Source organism: Hemitrygon akajei, chromosome 2, assembly GCF_048418815.1.
Source record: "Hemitrygon akajei chromosome 2, sHemAka1.3, whole genome shotgun sequence".
Classification (NCBI taxonomy): Eukaryota; Metazoa; Chordata; class Chondrichthyes; order Myliobatiformes; family Dasyatidae; genus Hemitrygon; species Hemitrygon akajei.
Window position 1 is genome coordinate 195,033,852 of NC_133125.1, and position 27,212 is coordinate 195,061,063.

Sequence of the window (27,212 nt, forward strand, 5' to 3'; positions counted from 1 at the left end):
GACGGCTCTGACCCTTCTCGTAGACAGCCTCAGTGTTCTTTGACCAGTCCAGTTCATAGTCAATTCATATCCCCAGGTATTTGTAATCCTCCACCATGTCCACACTGACCCCTTGGACATATCTGCACGTTCAAAGGAAATTTATTATCTAAGTTTGCATAGCACCTTGAGATGCATTTTCTTACAGGCACATAGAGAAGAAATACAATAGAATCTACATTTGACCTGGCGTCAACCACTTCCACTGGTCGCCCATTCCACTCACACCACCTTCCCAGTGAAGGCATTTCCCCTTAAATACAGAGCTTGTACAGTCTTCCTGTAACCACATGGGCTTCCTCCCATGTTCCAAGGACTATGGTTAGGGTTAGTAAGTTGTGGGAATGCTACCTCGGCACCATACAAGCACAACAAGATTTGCAGGGTGCCCAAAACAATTGGTGCTGATTTGACACAAATGTAACATCTCACTATATTTCAGTGTGCGCGTGTGACAGTTACAGCTAGCATATGGCTAACTTCAGCTTAAAACAGAGGCTTCATAATCAGTACAGACTGAGTGGGCTGAAGGCCCTGCTTCTGTTCAGTGTCACCCAACCTTTACGTTATGGACCAATACCATTAAGCGAGCAGTCTGTGGACCCCAGAATGGGTACCTCTGCTCTGTGAGAAGGTGGAGGGCAGTTGTTGAAGGAGGGGAGGGAACAGGTTACAGGACATTAAGTGTGAATGGGATAGCTGTACGAGTTGGCATACACACAATGGGCCAAAGAGGATCTTTGTTTCATAAGGAAACAAGGAATAACCAGGAGAAATAAATGAATCAAATATTCCCATGCATTCTGAATCATGTGCTGTGGGTGAATACTCTGGGGGTTTCTAGGCAGGAAATGCAAGATGTCCTTTCCTCTTTCAGCCAGTTGAGCTGCAGACAGGAAGTTGGGTGTTGAATCGTCACTGCAGAGAGATGGGAAAGAGCAGCAGAAGAATCAGGCTTATTATCACTAACATTGTCATGAAGTTTGTTGTTTTGTGACAGTGTACCATACAATAAAAATACTACAAATAACAATAAAAAGTTTTAAAAATGAATAGTGCAAAAACAGCAATAACAAGGTCGTCATGGACCATTCAAAAATCGGAGGGTGGGAGGAATGAAGTTGTTCTGAAGACTCCAATTCCTCCTTTGAAGGTTGAAATGAGAAGAGGGCATGTTCTGGAAGGTGAGGGTTCTAAATGATGGATGAATCCTTCCTGAGACATCGCCTTTTGAAGATGCCCTTGAAGGTGGGGAGGCTAGTGCCCCTGATGGAGCAGAAGCCTGTGGTGTGGAAGCATCAAAGAATAAAACTGGAGTCCTGTAGCATCAGTGGAAATGGGTGGCTGATGGTCAGCATTCAGTAGAAGGGCCTGATTCCACCTGAGACAGGAAGGGATTTAACAACTAGTCGAAGGGCAGAGAGCCAGCGTGGGCGTGGGCAGTCCCTCCATTGTAGTGAAATGCCTGTGAACATTATTTAGAGATCCTGTATGGCCTCAGGTCCTTCTGGCCCAATGAGACCAGGCACCCAATTACACCCATGTGGATAATTAACCTACTAACCTGTAGATCTTTGGATTGTGGGAGGAAACCAGAGCACCCAGAGGAAATCCACATGGTCACTAACAGAATGTACAAACTCCTTGCAGACGGTGGCAGCAATTAAACCCAGGAAGCAGACACTGTCATAGATTTATGACAACTACAGTGTCACCATTATACAAGTCATTAATTGGTTGTTTTTAAAACCAATTTTATTGATAACACAACAATATTGACACCATACATATTGCAGTTTTAAACTACTGGAGCAGGTTATGTCCCCACCAACTACACAATCAACATCTGGGGGAATGCATCACTTTTGGCTGCTCTGATCTTATGGCCTGGTCCACAGTCATGTCCCCGTTGGCGATCTTCATCAGAAGTTCCTCCACCTGTGGGAGAAGACAGGAGAACGGTCAAATATTCTGTTACTCTCTACCCAGTTCCCAGAGATTCAGATTCTTATTTGTCACTTGTGCCTCAATACAGTGAAATGCATTTAGCATCAACAGTCAACACAACCCAAAGATGAGCTGGTGGACAGCCTGCATGTGTTGCCACACATTCTTGGCACCAATCTACATGCCCACAATGTTCAGCAGAACAGCAACACAAGCCGGTTTCCTTCCTCCAAAATCACCCATCCACAGGAACAGACCACCTCACTGGACTCGCAGACATTGGGCCTCCAGCTTAGTCAGTGGACTTCACTGCAATTCTTCACTATTAGTCCTCAACGCCCCAGGCATTGAACTCTGGACTCATTGGCCCTCCTAATTCCTGCCCATCCATATGGACCTCTAATTCTACAGGGAACTCACTGACGTGTCGGCGGTATCCTTGCTGGCTTTTGTCCCTTTGTCCACAAGCGTTCTTCCGCCACATCATCACCGGTCTTCGAGCATGGAGTGTAGAGCAGAGGCCGAGACACTAGCCTGACCTCTAATGCCCCACATTCCTATCCATGAACCCTCTACTTCCCGGTCCCCAAACCCATCCCGATAAAAACACAAGTGGTGAATTCCTTCGCATTTCCGTGTATTGGTTCACGATTGTCACACAGACAGTGAAAAGCTTGTCTGCTATACTGTTAAATTCAGATCAGACCCATGGAGGTTTTATGTTCTCCCCATGATCATGTGGGATTCCTCCAGGCGCGAGGAAATCTGCAGATGCTAGAAATTCAAACAATACACACAAAATGCTGGTGGAACACAACAGGCCAGGCAGCATCTATAGGAAGAAGCACTGTTGAGGTTTCAGGCCAAAACCCTTCATCAGAACTCAAAGGACTCAGTCCTGATGAAGCGTCTCGGCCCGAAACGTCGACAGTGCTTCTCCCTATAGATGCTGCCTGGCCTGCTGTGTTCCACCAGCATTTTGTGTGTGTTGCTTCCTCCAGGCATTCTGGTTTGCTCCCACAATCCAAAGATGTATCGGTCTGTAGGTTAATCTGACTGATTGACAGTTTTATTTTCTGCCAGTCTCAAAGGAGTTTGCACGGTTTTCCCCTGGACACGGACACACAAACTCAGCAGGTCAGTTGTGGTTTCGGTTTCATCAGGACTGGAAAGGAAGGGGGGAGAAACCAGAATAAAGTGGGGGGTGGTGGAAGGGGGGGAGAAATGTGAACTGGCAGGTGATTAGTGAAACCAAGTAAGGGGTAAGGTGGGTGGGGAGGGGGAATGATAGGGAATTATGTGAAAGGCTGGGGGCTATATTTAGAGTGCATGAAAGGGTAATGCAGAAGGTTCACCTTCATAGCGTAGGCCTTGTCCTCCTGTGGATAATCCTGGGTGACTATCTTGCGCTGCGATCTGGAAAACGAATAGCACATTAGCAAAGCAAAGCCAAACCCGGCAGAGTCCAGGGTGTTGGGTCCTGTTGATGGAACTGGAGGTTTGAGTTATGGCTTTGGGTCAGCAGATATCAGCATGGAGGGGAAACAAGGATGGGATGGGAAAGGAGGTAATAAAACTCAATAGGCAAGAATGAAGCTAGTGGGTAGAAGCCTGAATACCCACACAATGTATCATGAACAATTTCCTTCATCCCAAAATCTGATTTTTGAACAATCCTTTACCTCATGAATACTACGTCACCATTTCTGCACTACAGATCTATCAGTGCCTATAAAAAGTATTCACCCCCCACAGAAGTTTTCATGTTTTATTGTTTTACAACATTGGAGACTTTAAACTAGAATGGTTGGAGGGTGGGAATCAATTTGAAGAAACTAGGGGAGAGGAGGTTAGTTCACAAATAGAGAAAGCTAGTAGACAGTATGTGAGGGAGGATAGGCAGGTGATAGAAAAGGGGAGCGCTCAGACCAAAGATGTAGGGGAGAAGGAAGAAAAAGATAATAAAGTTGTTTGCAGCATTAGGGATAAACAGAGAGGAAGAGGTGGCGAGTTTCTTAAATGCATCTATTTTAATGCTAGGAGCATTGTAAGAAAGGTGGATGACCTTAGATTGATACCTGAAAATATGATGTTGTAGCTATTAGTGAAACATGGTTGCAGGAGGGGTGTGATTGGCAACTAAATATTCCTGGATTTCATTGCTTCAGGTGTGATAGAATCGGAGGGGCAAGAGGAGGAGGTGTTGCATTGCTTGTCTGAGAAAATCTTACAGCAGTGCTTTGGCAGGATAGATTAGAGGGCTCGTCTAGGGAGACCATTTGGGTGGAATTGAGGAATGGGAAAGGTGTAGTAACACTTATAGGGGTGTATTATAGACCACCTAATGGGGAGTGAGAATTGGAGGAGCAAATTTGTAAGGACATAGATATTTGTAGAAAGCACAAGGTTGTGATTCTGGGAGATTTTAATTTTCCACACAGACTGGGAAGCCCATTCTGTAAAAGGGCTGGATGGTTTGGAGTTTGTAAAATGTTTGCAGGATAGTTTTTTTGCAGCAATATATAGAGGTACCAACTAGAGAAGGGGCAATGTTGGATGTCCTGTTAGGGAATGAAATAGGTCAGGTGACAGAGGTATGTGTTGGACTTCGGGTCCAGTGATCACAATGCCATTAGTTTCAATATAATTATGGAGAAGGATAGGACTGGACCCAGGGTTGAGATTTTTGATTGGAGAAAGGCTAACTTTGAGAAGATGCGAAAGGATTTAGAAGGAGTGGATTGGGACAATTTGTTTTATGGGAAGGATGTAATAGTGAAATGGAGGTCATTTAAAGATTAAATTTTGAGGGTACAGAATCATCATGTTCCTGGTAGGTTGAAAGGAAAGGTTAAAAGTTTGAGTCATGGTTTTCAAGGGATATTGGAAACTTGGTTTGGAAAAGGAGAGATTTACAATAAAAATATGCAGCATGGAGTAAGTGAGGAGCTCAAGGAATATAAAGGATGTAAGAAGAATCTTAAGAAATTAGAAAAGCTAAAAGTTGAGGTTGCTTTGGCAAGTAAGGTGAAAATAAATCCAAAGGGTTTCTAAAGTTATATTAATAGTAAAAGGATAGTGAGGGATAAAATTGGTCCCTTAGAGAATCAGAGTGGACAGCTATGTATGGAGCCAAAAGAGATGGGGGAGATTTTGAACAATTTCTTTTCTTCGGTATTCACTAAGGAGAAGGATATTGAATTGTTAAGGGCTTTTAAAGAATATAAAAGTGGACAAGTCTCCAGGTGCTGACAGGATATTCCTAGGACTTTGAGGGAGGTTAGTGTAGAAATAGCAGGGGCTCTGACAGAAATATTTCAAATGTCATTAGAAATGGGGATGGTGCCAGAGGATTGACATATTGCTCTTGTGGTTCCATTGTTTAAAAAGGGTTCCAAGAGTAAACCTAGCAATCATAGGCCTGTAAGTTTGATGTCAGTGGTGGGTAAATTAATGGAAAGTATTCTTGGAGATGGTATATATAATTATCTGGATAGACAGGGTCTGATTATGAGCAATCAACATGGATTTGTGCATGGAAGGTCATGTTTGACAAATCTTATTGAATTTTTTGAAGAGGTTACTAGAAAAGTTGACAAGGGTAAAGCAGTGGATGTAGTCTATATGGACTTTAGTAAGGCCTTTAACAAGGATCCACACGGAAGGTTAGTTAGGAAGGTTCAATTGTTAGGTAGTAATATTCAAGTAGTTAAATGGATTCAACAGTGGCTGGATGGGAGATGCCAGAGAGTAGTGGTGGATAACTGTTTGTCAGGTTGGAGGCCGGTGACTAGTGGTGTGCCTCAGGGATCTGTACTGGGTCCAATGTTGTTTGTCATATACATTAATGATCTGGATGATGGGATGGAAAATTGGATTAGTAAGTATGCAGATGATACTAATACAGGTGGCATTGTGGATAATGAAGTAGAATTTCAAAGCTTGCAGAGAGATTTAGGCCAGTTAGAAGAGTGGGCTGAAAGATGGCAGATGGAGTTTAATGCTGATAAATGTGAGGTGCTACATTTTGGTAGGAATAACCCAAATAGGACATACATGGTAAATGGTAGAGCATTGAGGAATGCAGTAGAACAGAGTGATCTAGGAATAATGGTGCATAGTTCCCTGAAGGTGGAATCTCATGTGGATAGGGTGGTGAAGAAAGCTTTTGGTATGCTGGCCTTTATAAATCAGAGCACTGAGTATAGGAGTTGAGATGTAATGTTAAAATTGTACAAGGCATTGGTAAGGCTGAATTTGGAGTATTGTGTACAGTTCTGGTCAGCGAATTATAGGAAAGATGTCAACAAAATAGAGAGAGTACAGAGGAGATTTATTAGAATGTTACCTAGGTTTCAGCACCTAAGTTACAGAGAATGGTTGAACAAGTTAGGTCTTTATTCTTTGGAGTGTAGAAGGTTGAGGGGCAGAGAAGGAGTACCAGGGGTGAGTGCAGACTCTCCCAGCCCTGAGATACCAGGCAAGATAATTTGATTCCAAACAATTGGCTTAGTGATCATGAGAGAATGTTTCTCTGGTGCTTCCCACTCTCTCTCTCTCATCTCCTCCTTTTCCCAACTCTCTCCCTGCCCACTTCCCACTCTCTGTCCAGAACAGAGACCCATATCAGAATTAAGTTTATCATTCTGGTGAGGCCAGGGGGGACTTGATAGAGGTATTTAAAATTATGAGGGGGATAGATAGAGTTGATGTGGATCGGCTTTTTCCCATTGAGACTAGGGGAGATTCAAACAAGAGGACATGAGTTGAGAGTTAAGGGGCAAAAGTTTAGTGGTAACACGAGGGAGAGTGATAGCTGTGTGGAACGAGCTTTCAGTAGAAGTGGTAGAGGCAGGTTCGATTTTGTCATTTTAAAAAAAAATTGGATGGGGATATGGACAGGAAAGGAATGGAGGGTTATGGGCTGAGTGCAGGTCGGTGGGACTAGGTGAGAATAAGTGTTCGGCTTGGACTAGAAGGGCCGAGATGGCCTGTTTCCATGCTGTAATTGTTATATGGTTATTGAATCAGTGGATTTAACTTGCCTTTTTTGACACTGATCCACAGAAAAAGACTGTTACAGTGAAAGAATCTCAAAATGATCCAAGTTACCAATATAAACACAATAATAGATTGCACAAGTATTCACATCCTTTAAGTCAGTATTTAGTAGATGCACCTTTGGCAGAAATTACTGCCTTGACTTATGTGGATAGGTCTCTAATCAGCTTTGCTCAAATAGACTGCAATTTTCCACATTCTTCTTTACAAAACTGCTCAGGTTCTGTCAGATTGCATGGGGATCATGAGTGAACAGCCCTTTTCCAGCCCAGCCACAACTGGATTGAGGTCTGGACTCTGACTAGGCCACTCCTGGACATTGACTTTGTTTTTAAGCCATTCCTGTGCAGCTTTGGTTTTGTGCTTGGTGTCATTGTCTTGCTGGAAAACAAATCTTCTCCCAAATCACAGTTCTCTTACAGACTGCATCCTTCCTCCAGCTGATTTCAGATACCTGCTGGTAAAATCTAGCTGAGATTTCATGTGAGTATTTTCCTCCAACAGTGGTTTTCTTTTTGCTACTCTCCCATAAAGCTGCGACTGGTGAAACGCCCGGGCAATATTGTATGCACAGTATCTCCCATCTCAGCCACTGAAGCTTGTAACTCCTCCAAGAGTTGTCCAAGGTCTCTTGGTGGCCTCCCTCACTAGACCCTTTCTTGTACAGTCACTGTTTTTGAGGATGGTCTGCTCTAGGCAGATTTACAGCTGTGCCATATTCTTTCCATTTCTTGATGATTGGCTGAACTGTACTCTAGGGATAATCAGTGACTTTGAAGTTTTCTTGCATCCATCTCTGGATTTGCACTTTTCAATAACCCTTTTGCAGAGTTGCTTGAGTGCTCTTTTGTCTTTATATAGATTTTGCCAGGATGCTAACTCACCAGCAGTGGACCTTCCAGATAGGTGTGCATTTTTACCACAATCAATTGAAACACCTTGACTGCACACAGGTGATCTCCATTTAACTAATTATGTGACTTCTAAAACCAATTGGCTGTACCAATAATGATTTGATGTGTTGTCGTTAAGGGGATGAATACTCCTGCAATCAATTATTTTGTGTTTTATATTTGTAATTAATTTAGATCACTTTGACATGAAAGAGTCTTTTTCTGTTGATGAGTATCAAAAAAGCCAAATTAAATGCACAGAGATTCAATGTTGCAAAATAAAACTTGAAAACTTCTGGGGGGGGGGGGGGCGGGTGTACTCTTACAACCACACCCCCCCCATACTATAAAAAGTACTTAATAAAAACTACATTTCTTATGGAACTTGCAGTTCTATATATTACACTGTACTACTGTCACAGAATAAACACAATTCTGACATCTGTGCAACTTTGTCATGCAAACAATTGTACTAAACCTTTTGCCTGCACGTGATGCACATCCCTGTATCCTCTGCATGTTCTTGTGCCTGTCCAGCAGCCTCAGATACCACTGTTGCATCTGCCTCCACCTCCAACCCTGGCAGCCCATTCTTAGCACTCACCACTCTTAAAATACAAATTTTGCCCCTTTTTAAAATCAGAACCAGATTTGCTGTCAGTTTATGACAAGATTTGTTTTGCAACATACAGAATAATGTTTTTAGTATCCAACACTTCAACACAAATATTCTCAACATTCACATTACCTATCCTTCTCAATTTTATGAACTAACAGATCTCCTCCTCAGCTTCCACAACCCCCAAGTAAACAGTTTGTCCAACGTCAAGCTCTCTAATCCAGGCAACATCCTGATAAAGTTTTACTGGACCTTCTCCAAAGAAAGTGGCAAATGAAATACAATGTTGGAAAATGCATGGTCATGCACTTTGGTCGTAGAAAATAATGTGCGGATTATTTTCTAAACGGGGAGAAAATCCAGGAATCTGAGGTGCAGGGTAAGTCGGTGGTGCAGAAGACAAATGCCATGTTAGCATTTATTTCAAGAGGTCTAGAATACAAGAGCAAGGGTGTGATGTTGAGGCTTTATAAAAGGCACTGGTGAGGCCTCTCCTTGAGTACTGTGAACAGTTTTGGGCCCCTCAGCTTTAGAAAAGATGTGCTGGCATTGGAGAGATCCAGGAGGATCACAAGGATGATTCCAGGAATGAAAGGTTTATCATACGATGAATGTTTGATGGCCCTGGGTCTGTACTCACTGGAATTCAGAAGGATGAAGGGGATCTGATTAAAACCTTTCAAATGTAGAAAGGCCTGGACAGAGTAGATGTCAAAGGATGTTTCACCATGGCGGGAGAGTCTAGGACAAAAGGGCACAGCCTCAAGATAGAGGGGCGCCCTTTCAAAACAGATGCGCAGAAATTTCGTTAGCCAAAGGGTGGTAAATTTGTTGCCATATGCAACTGTGGAGGCCAAGTTGTTGGCTGTATTTAGGGTAGAGATTGATAGGGTCTTGATTGGACACAGCATCAAAGGTTACGGGGAGAAGGCCAGAAACTGAGGTTGAGAAGGAGATAAAATATGAAAAGAATCAGCCATGATTGAATGGCGGAGCAGACTCGATGGGCTAAATGGCCTAATTCTGCTCTTATGTCTTGTGGTCTCATGGTCTCAGATCACCAGCTTCAGGAACAGTTATTATCCCTCAGCCATCGAGCTCTTAAACTAGAGGGGATAACGTCACTCAACTTCAATTGGCTGATCACCGAATCTATGGACTGACTTTCAGGACTTCATTTCATGTTCTTATTAATTTTCTGTTTCTGTACATGCGTAGTTTGTCTTTTACACATGTGTTGTTTGTATTGATGACACCAAGATAGGTGGAGCAGGAGGAAGTGTTGAAGAAACAAAAAGGTTGCAGAGAGACTTGGTCACTTTAGGAGAGTGGGCAAAGAAATGGCAGATGAGATACAATGTTGAGAAATGTACAGTTGTACATTTTGGAAGAAGAAACAATCGGGGAGATTATTTAGATGGGGAGGAAATTCAAAAAATCAGAAGTGCAAAGGGACTTGGGGTCCTAGTGCAGGATATCCTAAAGGTTAACCACCAGGTTGGATCGGCAGTAAGGAAAGCGAATGCTATGTTGGCATTCATTTCAAGAGGAATAGTGTACAAGAGTAAGGAGGTGTTGATGAGGCTCTATGGGGCACTGGTGAGATCCCATTTGGAATACTGTGTGCAGTTTTGGGCCCCCTATCTTAGAAGGGATGTGCTGATGTTGGAGAGAGTTCAGAGAAGATTCACTAGGATGATTCCTGGAACGCAGGGACTAACATGAGGAGCGTTTAATCGGCTCTTGGATTGTATTCATTAGAGTATAGAAGAATGAGAGGGGATCTCATTGAAACATTTCAAATGTTGAAAGGGTTGGACAGAGTAGATGTGGAAAGGCTGCTTCTCTTGGTGGGTCAGTCCAGGACAAGAGCACAGTCTTAGAATTAGATGATGCCCATTTAAAACAGATGAGAATTTTTTTTAGCCAGAGGGTTGTGGATTTATGGAATTCGTTGCTACATACAGCTGTGGAGGCCCAATCATTGAGGGTGTTTAAGGAGGAGATTGACAGGTGTCTAATTAGTCAGGGTATCAAAGGATATGGGGAAAAAGCTGGAAATTGGAACTAGACGGGAGAATAGTTTAGCTCATGGTGGAGTGGCGGAGCAGACTCGATTGGCTGAATGGCCTACTTCTGCTCCTTTGTCTTGTGATCTTGTATTGCTGAGTGGTTTCAATGGTGTCTGAAAAAGGATCTACTGCTTTCCCAGCCTTCCGGCAGGTACAGGTATTAATTATAACCGACAAACTACCTTCTTCAGGGGTGTCTGGTCTGGTGGTATTTATACCCCTGTAGTCTGTCCCTTCTGATTGGTTAGTCCTCATGCAATCAGGTTTGTCCACTCCCACTTTGCTTACAGTCAAATTCCAGTTCTTACTTGGAGCGCGATCTTCATCTTCGTTAAAATTCTTTTCCTCTATAGTTTTATTTCAATGGCCTCCTTTACCAGGTGGTCCCAAAACCCACTGGCACAGCACAGTAGCTTTGTGCTGAAGTCAATCCTGTGGTCATTATGAAAGTAGTAATCTGCTACTGCTGATTTCTCCAGGTAGCCCAAACAGATACCCCACTTGTGCTCCTTGATGTGCCCCAGCTGGCCGATACACACTACTCTGCATTCACAGAGACTCCTGTCAACACCAGCTGACCGGAGTCTTTGTATTTACCCTGAATGCCTGCAAGAAAATGAATCTCGGGTTTGAATATGTGACTGTATATACTTTGATAAATACATTTATTTTGAACTATGGAAATAGGAATGTATCAAATATTTAAGGAAAAAATTTGTTTTAATTTATAAAGATAATGGATATTTGAACAGGTACATAGGTTGGAAATGGTTAGGAGGCCTAACATGGGCAACCTTAGTTGGAAATCTTGGCTGGCATGAGCCAGTGGACAAAAGGACCCGTTTCTGTTCTGTTTTGACTATGACAGTGCAGGTGGCCAGGTCTTTCTTCTGTTGGTTCAAATTTCAAAGCCCAAAGTAATTTAGTATCAATGTTCATATAAGTCGTTATTCATTACCTCGAGATTCATCATCTTGTAGGCATTTACAGGAAAATAAAATATAGAAACTTATGAAAAGCTATACACAGACAAATGAAAGTAAAATATGTAAATTAAAACAAACAGAATTGAGACAATGAATTGCAGAGTCATTGAAAATGAATCCATAGACTGCGGAGTCACTTCAGACCTCAAAGGTTTGCCCATGGATCGTGGAACACTTCAGCTGTAGGTGGAACAGCTCAGAAATGCAGGTTGGAAAGATCAGACACTAAAATGGACCCTTCAGCACAAAGTCTGCCAGTGTGATTAAAAGAGCGACACAGTAACGGAAGTTAGCAGCAAGCAAAGTTATTCACTCACCCAAATCTGGTGCAACCTGCAAAAGGAGGGGAGAAGAAAAAAAGGGTTTCAGATCAAATCAGCCAAGCCATAGTCAGTTGCCCATAGTCTATGAACACGCTCCAATCCTGTCCCAACCATGGTCAGATCCCCCTGGTCTATGAACACGCTCCAATCCTGTCCCAACCATGGTCAGATCCCCCTGGTCTATGAACACACCCCAATCCTGTCCCAACCATGGTCAGATCCCCCTGGTTGATGGACACGCTCCAATCCTGTCCCAACCATGGTCAGATCCCCCTGGTCTATGAACACGCCCCAATCCTGTCCCAACCATGGTCAGATCCCCCTGGTCTATGAACACACCCCAATCCTGTCCCAACCATGGTCAGATCCCCCTGGTCTATGAACACGCTCCAATCCTGTCCCAACCATGGTCAGATCCCCCAGGTCTATGAACACGTTCCAATCCTGTCCCAACCATGGTCAGATCCCCCTGGTCTATGAAGACGTTCCAATCCTGTCCCAACCATGGTCAGATCCCCCTGGTCTATGAACACATTCCAATCCTGTCCCAACCATGGTCAGATCCCCCTGGTCGATGGACATGCTCCAATCCTGTCCCAACCATGGTCAGATCCCCCTGGTCTATGAACACGCTCCAATCCTGTCCCAACCATGGTCAGATCCCCCCGATCTGTGAATGCACTCCAATCCTGTCTCAGCTGCAGTCAGTTGGCCCAGTCTATGAATGCCCTGCAGTCCCCTTCCTGCCCACTAACCTCCTTGCCCAGTTAGCTACCAACTGCAGCAAATCATACAAAATTAAAGGCAGAGCACTAATGAGCATTTGGTATTAATTCCCCAAACTGTCTTCAATCCAATCAGAGTTATCGGTAGCTGTGAACAGCTACTAAAACTGGCAACTGCCTGTTCAACAGGAAGGTGCCCACAACCTTTATCATTAGAAGCCTGTAGGTGCACAGGCAGGCATCCAGGTCGCTTGCCTGTCGGGGTCAGCTTTGCAAAGCTAACGATAAAGTGCACAAAGGTGCAGGGGCATCAGTCTCTAAATAACTTTGCAAATTGTGGTGAATTCTAAGCACTCAGCAAGTTTTGGAGTGTACACTGAACCCAATTTTCAAACAACTTTGCAAATGTTAGAAAAGACTAAGTATTCTTCTTCCTCTTGTCATTACAGAGACCTTTCTATTCTTAGGCAATCCCCGGGATGCAGGATGCCACTCATCCTACTCCATGTGTTTAGAGAAGATGGACTGCTCTTATGTGGGAAGCGTTATTTTTTGTGGAACATTTATTCTTTTATTAAGTCAGAGCATGGAAAGAGGCCCGTCAGCCAGTCTGGCCCATACCAGACTGGTATGTCTGGTATGATGAAGACACATCATCCAACACTCACTGGATCCTCGAAAATCTCTCAGAGGCATTACACAGGGCTCCAAATAAAAATCACATCCTGAATATTTTCCACAAGTCTATTCTCCAGAGAGATGCATGTTCTTCCCCTGCACTGGCGAGGGAGCAGATTGTCTTCCAGGCAGACTGGGCAGGCTTACACACTATGGAAGAATAGCGACAGACTCAAATGCTTCCTCTCGCTGAGGAGTCTAGAATAGGGCTCTGCCTGAAAATACATCCCTATCCAGCGGGTGGTGAACTCTCTGCCCTAGAGGTTTGGGAAAGCAGAGACATCTTCTCAAATATGAAGGGAAATTGAGGAATTAATGCAGGAAAGTGGCACTGAGATAAGTGTTCAGGCGTGATAGGAGTGTGGAGTTGGGAGGGATGCTGAATCAGCAGAACAGCCTAATTCTGCACTGATATCCCATCGTCTGTTATGGTCATTCAATTTTAGTTACTGGAGCAGGATTTTAGTTACTGTCTGATATACTTCGATGTTAAGCTTCTTTCCAAGATACTAGGAGAGCACAATACCATTAAAGTAGCCCTGTCAGATAGAAGTTCAATTCCTACCACTGTTAATAAGGAGTTTGCATGTTCTCCTGGGATCATGCAAGTCTCCTCTGGTTTCCTCCCAAATCCCAAAGGCATATGGGTTAGGATTAGTGAGCTACAGGCACTCTAGGTTGGTGCTAGAAGCACAATGACTCTTGTGGGCTGCCCAGAACAATCCTCACTGATTGGACTTGAAGCAAATCAATGCACGTCACTATTGTGGTAAACTATGTATACCTGTCTGGACACGCCCCCCCCCCCCCCCCCGCCCCGATGGCTGCTCCTGCTCCTGTGGCTCCTCCCACAGACCCTTGTATAAAGGCGATTGGGGGCACTGCTCCTCCCTCAGTCTTTGACATGGTCGAATTCCCTTTTTTGCTGTTAATAAAAGCCTATCGTTCACTTTCAGTCGCCTAGAGTTATTGACAGTGCATCAACTATGTTATGACACACATGTGACAATTAAAGCTGATCTCGTTAAAACTGAAAATTAAACTGATAATAAATCAGTTACAGAATGGTGGAACAGACTTGATGGGCCAAATGGCACATTTATGCTCTCATGTTTTATGGTCTAATCTTGAAGGGCAGTCAATTAATATTAGCCTCATCAATTGGATTATTTAATACACTTCCAGCAGCTTGCTGTGCATTATCTCATTTGTCCCAAGCAGGGATCGAACTTACGTGACACTGAAGCGGAGCGCATCTTCATGGAATCCCTGGAGGCAGAAGTAGAGATATTGCATGGAGTGACCATCTGCCTCCTGATTAGGAGGGGAATACCAGACCGATGTCTGGGTGGCCTCCGTTTCCTCGCAGAATCCTCCTCAGCATTTCTGTTGCAAGTGAAGCAAAATTAGCAACATGACGCTCTTCCTCCCAAAGTGTGGTCAGCAAAACTGTCTGGCTGCTCCCCAGGAATCAACGGCTTGAACTGCATTTGGAATAGTGTTTGATTCTGCTCATCTTCCTACGAGAAAGGCGCTATTAAATTGGAAAGAATGCAGTGGATATTTACGAGGATATCACCTGGTGCTGAGTAACAGCTGTGGAGAGAGTTTGAACAGGTTGGGACATTTTTCGTAGGACAATGTTAAGTAATCTTCTAGACGTGAACAAACTTATGGGGGTTGTAGATACGATGAATGGTTTAAAGTGAGAGGGGAGAGGTGGTCAGCACCCAGAAAGAGAAGCCAGTGAAAATGGAGGCAGGAACATCAAGAACATTTTTGGAAATACTGTACAGTAACAGGCCCTTCCATCACAATGAGACAGCACTGCCCAATTACACCCATGTGACCACACTTCCACTGTTTCTTTCCCTGCATAGATAAGGGGTCCACAGGCCCCTTGGCTAATGGCAAGGCTCCACGGCATAAATCAAACCCCTGCCAGGGATACTGCCTGACCTGCTGAGTTCCTCCAGCATTTTGTGTTCCAATGTGGATTTTGAGCATCTGCAGAATCTCATGTTTACAATGCACATTATGTCCCAGTTATGTTATGTCCCAGCTCATATATCAGGAGTGCTGTGTACATGGTGTCCTCAGCATCATTAATCATCCCTCCTATCTGTCCAGCAATCTCTTACCACTTACCATCAGGGGCAATAGGACAGATTCCTCCCCCAGGCTGTGAGACCACCAAACTCCCTGCCACCTCCCAGAACTCATCCCATATGAAGCACCAGTAGTGTATACCGTTCACTGACTTTTGTAAATGCACCTTATATATTTTTAAATTTGTGGTAATATTACCTTTGTGCTGCAAGAGTGTTACATGTGCACTTTGATCCAGTGGTTGCTTCAGTGGTATACCTGAACTTTATTGTCTAGATTTTGACCACAACAGTCCTCCCTCCCCAAGAATCAGCCAACACCTTCTGCAAGTCACTGTGCCCATGCCAGCCGGCTACAGGAAAGACTGACTCACTGTTGCAAGCACTCTTGGCAGATCTTGTTGTCCTCCAGGTGAGAGGGAGTCTCCACCACTGCTGGCTTCAGGTGCAGGTCGAACAGAGAGTCTCCATCAACCACCACGATTCGACCACACTTTAGTGACAGGCTGCTCCACCCAGAGCTGAGCAGTTCCATCCCATGGACGACACACCATCCCGAGACTACTGGTGAAGGGGGTGGGAGAGATTGGGATTCAGTCAGCTCCCCTCTGCATGAGAGGAGAACGGAAAGAGCAAACAGTTCCCTAAGCCACTATACTGTACATCCTCCCTCACTGTTCAGTCCCCAAACAGCGAGGGGACACTTCACCTGCAAGCCCGCCAGGGTCAGTCACTGTAGCTGGTGCTCCCGGTGCAGCCTCCTCTGCATCGGTGAGATCTTACATAGACTGATATAACATCTTCGTTCTGTTCACCACAAAAGGCAGAATCTCCTGGTTTCAACTTGACTTGCAAATCTCATTCTGACACACCTGCACGGCCTCCTCTACAGTCACAATGAGGCCAAACACGGGTTGCTAGAACACCTCATTCCTTCTGGGTAGCCTTCAATTTGATCAATTTCTCCAACTTCTCGTAATTTCTTCCCCTCCTTTTTCCATTCATCGTTCTTGAGCTCTTTCTCTTCTCCTATCCTTCCCATCAGCTCTCTGGCAAACCCTGCCCTTCCATTTCCTCCTACAGTCCACTGTGCTCTATCAGTTTCCTTCTTTAGCCCTTTCCCCCTTCCTCCTATCCCCTCCCAGCTTAATTCATACCCTACACACCTTCCCCCTCATGTGGGGTCACCCATCACTCCTCCCCATCTCGCCACCTTCTTTTACTGTTCTTCCTTTCCAGACTGATGAAGTATCTCAGCCTGCAACAACAACTGTTTATTCCACTCCATAGATGCTGCCTGACCTGCCAAGCTCCTCCAGCATGTTGTGTGGTGCTCGAGTTGTTGGTGATGTCTACACCTAGGAACCTGACATTCTCCACCTTCCTGACTTCAGAACCAATTTGAACTGATGAAGGAAAGTCATTGGTTTCCATAACAACTAGCTGTTCCCAATTACATCCAATTGCAACCACCCAAATGGAATACACTCACCTCTGGAGTCCTCCTCGACTCTGAGGTTGTCTTGCTCATCCAGGGAGTCCTGCAGCAGAGGGATGGCTGTGTCACCTTGAAGTTGGGGAAGGGGTTTGGAAACTGCCTGGAGTGGTTAAAGAGCAGGAAACATTTACCAGCAATGGAGTAAGAAGGAGTCTCTCCCTACCCCACCAACCCATCCCCAAACCCTTCCACAATCAGCCCAGGTACAGAAATAATGGAGACCAACACATGATGGGGGAACTCCTTCCTACTAAGAGTGGGCATAGCTGAGAGTGGGGATACACTTAGAGAGGTTGGATGATGACGGAGGCCAGTTAAATTTAGTCAAGACACAAATAGAGAACAAATGCAATCACGGGGATAAGCATGAACTCCTTACAGACAGCAGTGGGAATGGAATATGGCCACTGGTACCATAATGGTGTTGTGCTCTCTTAAGATCCTTCAAGGACCACTCTCTACACCATGATACACAATTCATTTCACCAATTCTCCACGATATTAGAAGCACAGCTTATCTATAAAAGAGATTTGTTTTATTTGTCACACAAACATTGAAACAGTGAAACTTAATGCTTTGACATTATTTTTGTAATGTGCTCGGCAGCTTGCAAGTGTCTTGTTTCTGGATCCAACAGAGCATGCCCAAAACTCAGTAACGCTAACCTGTACATCTTGGGAATGTGGGAGGAAACCAGATCACCCGAAGGAAGCCCACACAATCACGGAAGAATACAAGAAACTCCTTAAGGAGAGTGGCAGGAATCAAACACTGCCCGGTATCAGTAAAGTGACTGAGCTCACCACTATGCTACTGTGAGCCAACATTCACGGTTATTTACAGGAGAGTTAGACATTCCAGGACAATTAACCCAGAGACTGTTGACCAGTAGGGACCAAAATAAATAAATAAAAGCCACACAGAATGGACTAATGGCAAATATCGCTCGGCCTATGTGCATCAGGCTGCCCTCCTCCACCTGCGCACAGAGGCTAAAGAGCAAGACTCCCAAGATGAGGACAACAAAGCGTAGTTGCGGGAGGCAGAGAAGTGGTTGTGGGACTGCTGAGTCAGTGGACTGGACTGTGTTCAAGGGCCCATAAGATCTGAATGAATACACCATGGCTGTTACTGGCTTTATAAAGACGAGCATGTCCCCACAAAACCAGAGACTTCCCCATCCAGAAGCCCTGGATGAAACACACGATTCAGTCTGCTGAGGGCCAGATCAGTGGCATTCTGGTCTGGCAGCCAATTAAAATACAAGACCAGGTACAACCTCTGGAAAGCCATCTCACATGCAAATTGGCAATTCTGGACCAAACTTGAATCACTGAAGGATGTCAGACAGCTGTGACAGGGCTTGAATGCTGTCATCTCCTACCGAGTGAAACCAAGAGAGACGGGGGTCAACAAGGCTTCATACCCAGATCAGCTCAATGCCGCTTGTGCTCACTTTGACCATCAGAATGTGGAGGCAACTTCTCAAAGTCCCACAGTAATCAACGACCCTGAGATGCCAGTCTGAGAGCATTCTTCAGAGGGTGAGCCCACAGAAAACATCTGGCTCAAACGTAGCTGAATACTGAAGATCTGTGTTAGTGTTCACTGACATCTTTAACCTCTTGCTTCAGTTTATTGCTCATTAGTGTAGTGGTCAGTACCCCTGCCCACCCCATGGGAGATCTAGGTTCAATTCCATGATAGCAAGACTGTTTTGGGCTGCAACAATATACCAGCTTCTGCAACGCTATTACATCTCAAAATTTTCTGAGTTCAATTCCAGCACCATTTGTGAGGAGTTTGTATGTTCTCCCCATAAATGTATGGGTTTTTTCCAGTTTCCTTCCACAGTCCAAAGACCTACTGGTTAGTAGGTTAATTGGTCACTGTAAATTGTTCTGTAAATAGGCTGGTGTTAAATAGGTGAGTTGCTGGGTGGTACAACTCATTGGGCCAGATGGGCCTGTTCCTCGATACATTTCTAAATAATTAAAAAAATCTTGAAGTACCTACCTGATTCAAGTAGGCCTCAATTATATTGGTGCCCAAGAAGAACGTGGTAACCTGCCTCAGTGACCATCATCCAGTAGCACTTATACCCAGTCTAACAAAGTGCTCTGAAGGAATGAAGCACAGCAACTCCTGCCCGAGGAGTGACTTGGATCTGACCCATTTGCCGACTAGAACAACAGGGCCACAGCAGATGCCATCTCATTGGGTCTTCAATCAATTCTGGAACATCTCGACAGTGAAGGTGCATACATCAGGATGCCCTTCATTGACTGCAGCTCAGCATTCAATGTCATCATCGGCTCAATAATCAAAAAGCTTCGAGACCTAGTGAGGCCTAGGCCTCAATATGTGACTGCATCCTTGGTTTCCTCACTTGCCCAGTCAGTTCAGATTGGCAACATCTCCACAATCTCCATCAGCACAGGCACACCACAATGCTGTGTGCTTAGTCCCCTGCTCCACTCACTTTACACGTAGGACTGTGGCCAAGCACAGCTCCAATGCCATATTCAAGTTTGCTGATGACACCATTATCATAGACTGAATCAAAGTGTTAATGAATCAGCATTTAGGAGGGAGACTGAAAATCTGTTAAATGGTGCCACAGAACCTCTCACTCAATGTCAGAAAGTCTAAAGAGTTGATTATTGACTTCAGGAGAAGGAAACCAGAGCTCTGTGAGTCTGTCTCAATCGGAGGACGAGAGGTGGAGAGGGTCAGCAACTGTAAATTCCTTTGTGCTATCATTTTGAAGGACTTGTCTTGGGCTCAGCTATTGTACAGAGAGATACTTTAATGATCCCAAAGGAAATTAAGTGTTGCAGTAGCATTATAAGTGCACAGATACGAATATTAGAAGAGAAATAGAAAGAACAAGAAAAATAAGTTACCACAACAGAATGGGTGGGTGGTGGATTGAGGAGTTCATCATTTCCCCAGTAATAGGTTGACTCATTACAGAGCCCAATGGCTGAGAGCAGGAATGATCTCAGATAGCACTCTTTGGAGCGGCATAGTTGTCGTAGATTATTACTAAAAGTACTCCTCTGTTCAGACAAGGTGGCATGCAGAGGGTGAGAAACATTATCCAGATTTGCCAGGATTGTCCAGAGGGTCCTTTGTTCTACTTCAACCTCCAGTGTGTTCAGTTTGACTCCTATATCAAAGCCAGCCTCTAATCAGTTTATTGAGCCTGTTGGCATCACCCATGTTGATGCCATTGCCCCAGCACACCACTGCATAGAAGACTGTACTGACGACAACTGACTGGTAGAACATGGACAGCCCTGCATACTCCAAAGGACTCCAGTCTCCTCAGGAAGTAGAGGTGACTTTGGCACTTCTATTACACAACCTCTGTTGGTGTTCCACTCAAGTCTGTCATTCAGGTGCACTCCCAGGTACTTGGAGGTCCTCACCATCAATAGTAATAGATGACTCAGCTTGCACCATTTGACAAAGTCCTCCACCAAAGCCCTGTATTCATCCTCCCTTTAATACACCCAAGCATTGCTGAGTCAGAATTTCTGCAGATGACATGACTCTGTGTTGTATCTAAAGTCTGAGATATACAGGGTAAACAGGAAGGAAGCCAATACAGTCTGCTGTGGAGCCCCAGAGCTGCTTATAGTCATGTCTGACACAGTTCAGAAGCCACACAAACTGGTCTGCCAGTCAATTACGAAGAAAGCACAACAGCACCACCACAACTTCCTGAGGAGTTTCCAAAGATTCAGCATGACATCAAAACTCTGACAAACTAGTATAGATACACAGTAGGGAGAATCCTGACTGGTTCCATCATGGCTTGGTATGGGAACACCAACAACCCTTGAATGGGAAAAACCTACAAAAAAGAATGGACGCAGCCCAGTTCATCACAGGTAAAGCCCTCCACACCATTGAACACGTCTATAAGGCGTGTTGTCACCGGAAAGCAGCATCCATCAAGGACCCAAACCATCCAGGCCATGCTCTCTTCTTGCTGCCGCCATCAGGGAGGAGGTACAGAAGCCTCAGGACAAACACCACCGGGTTCAAGAAACAATTACCCCTCAACCATCAGACTTTTGAACCAGAGGACTTAATTTCACTCACCCCAACACTGAATTGATTTTACACTCTATGGACTCACACTTAACGTCTCTACAACTTATGTTCTCGATATACACTTCTTATTTAATATTATTACTTCCCTTCTTGTACGTGAAGACTCTGTTGTCTTTTGTACATTGGCTGTCTGTCTTTTCCATGTGCAATTATTCAGTGACTCTATCGTATTTACTTGTATCTACTGTACTGTGAATACACAAAGTCCTCCACCAGAATCACAGTAGATGTGAATACAGTCTCGATGGGCTAAACAGCCTACTTCTGCTCCTATATCTTATGGTCTTATAAATGCCCGCAAGGGGATGAATCTCAGGGGAGTAAATGGTGACACATGTACTCTGATAATTTTATTCTGAACTAGTGATTGGATACTGGATTGAACCAACCTTCAGACTTTGAATAATAACAAGTACTGTACCTTACTGAAGCAAGTGGATTCACCAGCAGGATCAACCCACAATTAGAAGCCAAGACAGGCTGGACTCTAACATCACTCTCCATATATGAAGGGAACACAGAGCCTGCAACCCACTTCTTCAATTTCCTCCCTTTCACACAGAATGAAAGGTGTAGGTCCCACTTCACCAGGATCCAGCCCAGTAACATCAACAATCAGCCTTCATTTGACCAGAGACCAGAGAGGTCCATGGTCAAAATCCACTGAGGAGGGTTTCCTCCCTCTACTGTACCCAGAGCCCTATCGCCATCATGCCGGGCTACAAGGGTCCGATCCAAGGCTCCTTACCTTATCCGGAGAGGAGCGCGTGATGTAGCAGGACAGTCGTGCAATTATCTCAGTATTCTGAAAGACAAAAATAATTCCCTTCTAGGCGAGGGATTCAGAGAAAACACAGGCAGTAATCTCCACTAGAAGACTAACAGTACAGTGACATTATACCGACTTGTACAAACATGCCCCATGGTTAATCTAACTGTTCTCCCCTACACAGTCCACTTCTGTCATGTCCATTGTGGAGAACATCCTAGAAAAGAGCTCAGAGGGATAAGTAACATAGACCATGAGACATAGAAGCAGAAAAGGCTATTCAGCCCATCTGGTCAGTTCTGCCATCCAGTCATGCCCAAGTTTGCCCCTCAGCTCCAACCTCCACAAAACAATTAACCACCCCCAAACAACATCTAGCCAAGCAGGAACCTATCAATCCTGGCTTTAAGTACTTGGCCGCCACCACTCACCTTGGCAGTGAATTCCACAAATTCGCCACCCTCAGGCTGGTGAAATTGCTCATCTCAGTTCAGAAAGGAGGTCCTTCCCTTGGACTCTTCCGTTAGTGGAAAGAAAATCCACAAATCCCCAGGAGAAAGAGGCATCTCTGAACGTGGTGGCGCAATAGAATTGACCTGGGTTCAATTCCCAGTACTTTATACATTCTCCCTGCGACTGCACGATGTTTCTTCTGACATTCAAAGTACTTGCAGGTTAGGGTTAGTCAACTGCAGGCATGCTACGTTGGCACTGGAAGCATGGCATCACCTGCAGGCTACCCACAAGTGTGTTAATCGTTGATTCAACTGACCGGTTTTGACATACTTCTGACAAATAGAGCCAATAATTGTTATCAGAAACCAAGCGCCAATTCTAGACCAGCATTTCCAAACCAAACACTGGAACCTCTCAAACAGTACTAGAGAGAAGCAGAAAGGGAAGAGGGATGCATACCAGACCAGTTCATTGTCGTGTTGACCAGTAAGCAGTGAAATTCCTTACTCACACAGAGCATTGAGTGTAAAGAGTCTACAACAAAATTGGCTCAAGAACTTCCTTTTAGAGGTGCAAGAACTGATGAACTTGCTGGGTCCTAGTGCAAGTGCTGCACTGATATCAATACAAACTATAATAACATTTGATCTCTTCACCCATTCCCGTCCCAAGTGGACAACCCATTTCCACATCCCACTCCAACACTCACTCATTCTCTCTCAGGCACAGCGTCTACACCAAGGGGCTAATTTACCAGAGTGGAGAATAGAAGCAGAAGTAAGGGGAAGGAGAAAAAAATACCGGAAGGAGAAATTAATATTCATGCCATCAGGTTGGAGGCTAGCCAGTTGGAATATGTGTAGCTCCTCCACCCCGAGAGTGGCCTCATCACAGCAAAAAAAGGCAGTCGTGGACTGACATGCTGAAATGGGAATAGTGATAGGAATTCAAATAGTTGGCCACTGGAAAGTCCAGATGAAGCAGAGGTCTCAACAAAGCAGTCTCCCAATTAATGCTGGATCTCATCAACGTAAAGGAGACCACATTGGGAGCACCGGGTATAATAGGCAACCCAGCAGAGCAGGTGAAGTGTTGCCCCACCTGCTCGGAGCCTCGAATAGAGGCTGGGGAGGAGGTGCAAGGCAGGTGTAGCATTTGTTGCTTGCAGGGAGGTGGTACGGGAACAAGAGTAGCCCGGGAATATCGACACACAAATACCACAGGGAGAACATGCAAACACAGACAGTAGCAGAGGTCACAATCAAACAGTGATCAATGGAGCTAGGGCTGAAAGGCGGTAACACGCACTACTGTACCTTGAGCTCAATGAAGATCCTACACTGGTGTTGGATCTGGAGGATGCTGTCCAGAAGGTTAGAATCATAGAGCATTACAGCTCAGAAGCAGGCCTATTGGCCCATCTAGACCATGTTGAACTGTTACTCTGCCCAGTCTCATTGATGCACACCAAGATACTAAAACCTCCATGTCCCTTCTGTCCATGCACTTAGCCAAACTACTCTTGTGTGTTGCAACCAAACCCACTCCCACTGGCAGCTCATCCCACACTCTCACCGCCCTCTGAGTAAAGAAGCTCCCCCTTCGGTTCCCCTTAAATATTTCAACTTCCACCCTTAACCTATGCACTCGTCTCACCTTCCTCAGTGAAAAATGCCCGCTTGCATTTACCCCCTCTGTACCATTCAATTTTATATACCACTGTCAAATCTCCAGTTCCATAATATTGATATAGCTGGGGGTGCATCAGTGGTGGGGATAAGCTCCCACTACCTATTAAATGTTCTCAGTGGTGTACATCGCAAATAGCCTCTGACAAACAAGTCCAGGTCTTGGCCTTCACGTGTAGCTTAGCTACTAAAGGGCACAGAAGGTATTTCTACTGCCAGAAGGGGCAAAGGAGAGTTACTGACACCATAAAACCAGTCTCTTTGGGCAGATGGCACTTACCAGCCAGGGTTGACAACTCATCCGGAAGGAAAACTCTGATCCCAAGTCTTGCCAGTCTTGTGGCTATATCCACTAGTGGGGAGGCTTCTGGAGTAAACTCAAGTAAAATCCAGAGCTGGAGCTCCTGAGTTTAACACTGCCTGGCAACTCCTGTGATGCTGCTAGTGCCATAATGTGATTCATCAGTTAGAGGGGAGAGGGTAGCCTGCTGCATGGGCATCAACTTGCTCTCCATATCGCACTGCCCCGGCCTGCGGACCACGGACAGCTAGGATGCAACATTCATGGGTCAACCTCAACCAACGGCGGGACCTCAACATCAAATCTCCCCTCATTCTCCTACGCTCCAAGGAAGATGAGGAGGCCTTCGTCAGTCAGGGTTGACCATGGATGTTGCGTCCTAGCTGTCTGGATAGACAAATAAGGCACGACAATCCAGAAAGTAAGCTGTAGCTCCCCCTCTCCATGCATCTGATTAACCCAAAGGATCGGCAAAGACTGATACAGTTTGGCAGCCGCAATGTCCCAGTCTGTGTTGAACTCAACATTGGACTGCCTTAGGGGCTTCAGCTTATCCCCATTTCCACCCCCAGCTATAACACCCAAAGGAACCAAGGAATTACCCTTGAATTAGTCAGGGTATCAAGGGCTATGGGGAAAAACCCAGAAATTGGAACTAGATGGGAGAATAGGGTGGAGTGAAGGAGCAGACTTGAAGGGCCGAATGGCCTGCTTCTGCTCCTTTGTCTTGTGATATAATCCTTACCTATTCAACCTTTCCCTGTAACTTAGCTCCTCCAGCACCAACAACATCCTTGTAAACTTCCCCATTTTGCTTTCACTTCTCAAGACACATTTCCTGAAGCTAACTGACCTGAACAGCACACAATAGGCTCTTCGGAAATCAAGGAGACATAAACCTTATGGCTACAGCCATTTTATTAGAATGGGATAACACAGACCTAACAGAAACCAACTGGCAAGAACCAAGGAAATAAAAATAAAGACAAAGATGGATAACATGGCTGTCTATATAGTGCCAACTAGCTTGTGGGAGGAAATGGTCAGATTGACCTCAGTAGGTTAAAGGATAGCCACAACATCATGGACCGCTGGCCTTGACTGTGCTGCAAAACTGTAAACCAGACAGATAAGGGTATCCATTTGATAAGAACAGCCTAGTAGACAATTCAACCTATGGCAGAAGCTACAAATAAAGAAACAACAAAAACAGAACCAAATGTACCATAAATTACAAAAATCCAATGAAGAGTCACAGACAAACATAAGCTTAGAAGAAAGTTAAACTGCAAGGTAAACAACCATTCAGACCCTGAGCCAACCGGATTTGGAGGAAGCAGCTTCAGCCAACAAGTGAAATATCTAATGAGACCCCGAGGGGGATCCTCTTCACTTAGAGGGTGGTGTAAGTGCAGAATAAGCTTCCAGCAGAATTGGTGGTTGTGGGTTCAACTGCAGAATTTAAGGGAAGCAAGGGTAGGTATATGGAATGGAGGAGCATGGAGGGCTGTGGTCCAGGTGTAGGTCAATGAATCAGCACAGACTAGATGGGCCAAATGGCTAGTTTCTGAGTTGTAATACTCTCTGAGTAGATACTGTGAGCTTTCTGTGTCCATTACCACCTACATTCATAGCACAACAATAGGGACCACACTTCAGAAGAACCTTCAGTTTGGAGTATGCAGTTACAGGCGGGAGGGACCAGCAGTTGACTCACCTTACCAACAGCCCTTAGGCCCAGGCTCTTGCAAAGCTTCTGCAGCTGGGGCCTCGTCATCCGGGTCAGGTCATCACAGTTACCAGCCACATTAGTCATAAGAGCAGCCATCATCACACCCAACCACTGCCCACCTGCCTCTGACTTGAATCAATCAATCTGACTCTCAAGCCACGGCAACGCTGCAGAATCACCTACTTAAGTAGCTTCTTGTCAGTTTATTGACCCCTAATGATAAGTGAATGTGATTGGCCAAGTGCAATAGACCAACTACTATCAATAACACCTGCTGAATGGATTGGGCCATTTGCTGGGCATGGGTGAGAGAGCACAGGTTAAGGTATTTTTAGCTTTCTTAAGGGGTACAGGGTTTTTTTTATAGGATGTGATGGATAAACAGGAATAGGGTACTAGGATGGCTTAAAGATGGGAGGATAAAGTGTAGGTAGGGTATGTGTGTGTGTGTGTGATTGGGTGAAGGGATTTCGAATGTGAGTCTGTCACACACTCTGGAGTAGAAGGTGATGGTAATGCACCATTAAGCTGGGTGCCAACCGCCATAAAACTAGACGGAGAGAGAGAGAGAGAGAGAGAAAGGATTGGGTCAGTCCTAAATGGCTGACAGGCAGGGAATTGCTGCTTGGAAAGACTCCGCTTCACAGCTGGTGGTTCAAGTCCTGCTGCTGGAACTCTGAGTCACGAAGTTGTGTGGTACTGATTCAGTCAGTCCTGTGTGTCCTCTCAGAGTGGGAATCGATTTAATCTTGTCACATGCACCGGGGTACAGTGAAAAATCCTGATCTCTGCAGGGTGCCTCCATAGCGTACAGGTTAGCATGGCGCTATTACAGTCCGGGGCATTCGAATTGGGAGTTCGATCCCTGCATCCTCTTTCAGGAGTCTCTGTATGTCCTCCTGTTGGAATGCATGGGTTATCCCCTGGTCCTCCAAGTTTCCTCCCACAACTGAAAGACGTACTGGGTAGGTTAACTGGTCATTGTAAATTGTCCTGTGATGAGGTTAGTGTTAAATGTGGGTTGCTGGGCGGTGCGTCTCGGACCAGAAGGGCCGATTCCATGTTTTACCACTAGATAAAATACAAGAAACATGAACATTGCTGGTCAACAGCCTCCAGGCAGAGTAACCTCCATTTATAATAGATCTACCAGAGGTGAACCGAATCATGAATGGCTTCAAATGAATGGAG

The 27,212-nt window shown here is 44.9% G+C and overlaps 1 protein-coding gene across 1 annotated transcript; it reads right to left on the reverse strand.

Moving 5' to 3' along the window:
- Positions 1 to 1,878: 1,878 nt before the first annotated feature.
- Positions 1,879 to 26,117, reverse strand: LOC140721863 (uncharacterized). Its single transcript, XM_073036692.1, has 8 exons — positions 26,007 to 26,117; positions 21,824 to 21,880; positions 16,944 to 17,049; positions 15,826 to 16,015; positions 14,578 to 14,729; positions 11,935 to 11,950; positions 3,342 to 3,402; positions 1,879 to 1,977 (listed from the first exon to the last, which is right to left on the reverse strand). Exons 1-8 carry the CDS (start codon positions 26,115 to 26,117, stop codon positions 1,879 to 1,881), a joined length of 792 nt encoding a protein of 263 aa, XP_072892793.1.
- Positions 26,118 to 27,212: the final 1,095 nt, after the last annotated feature.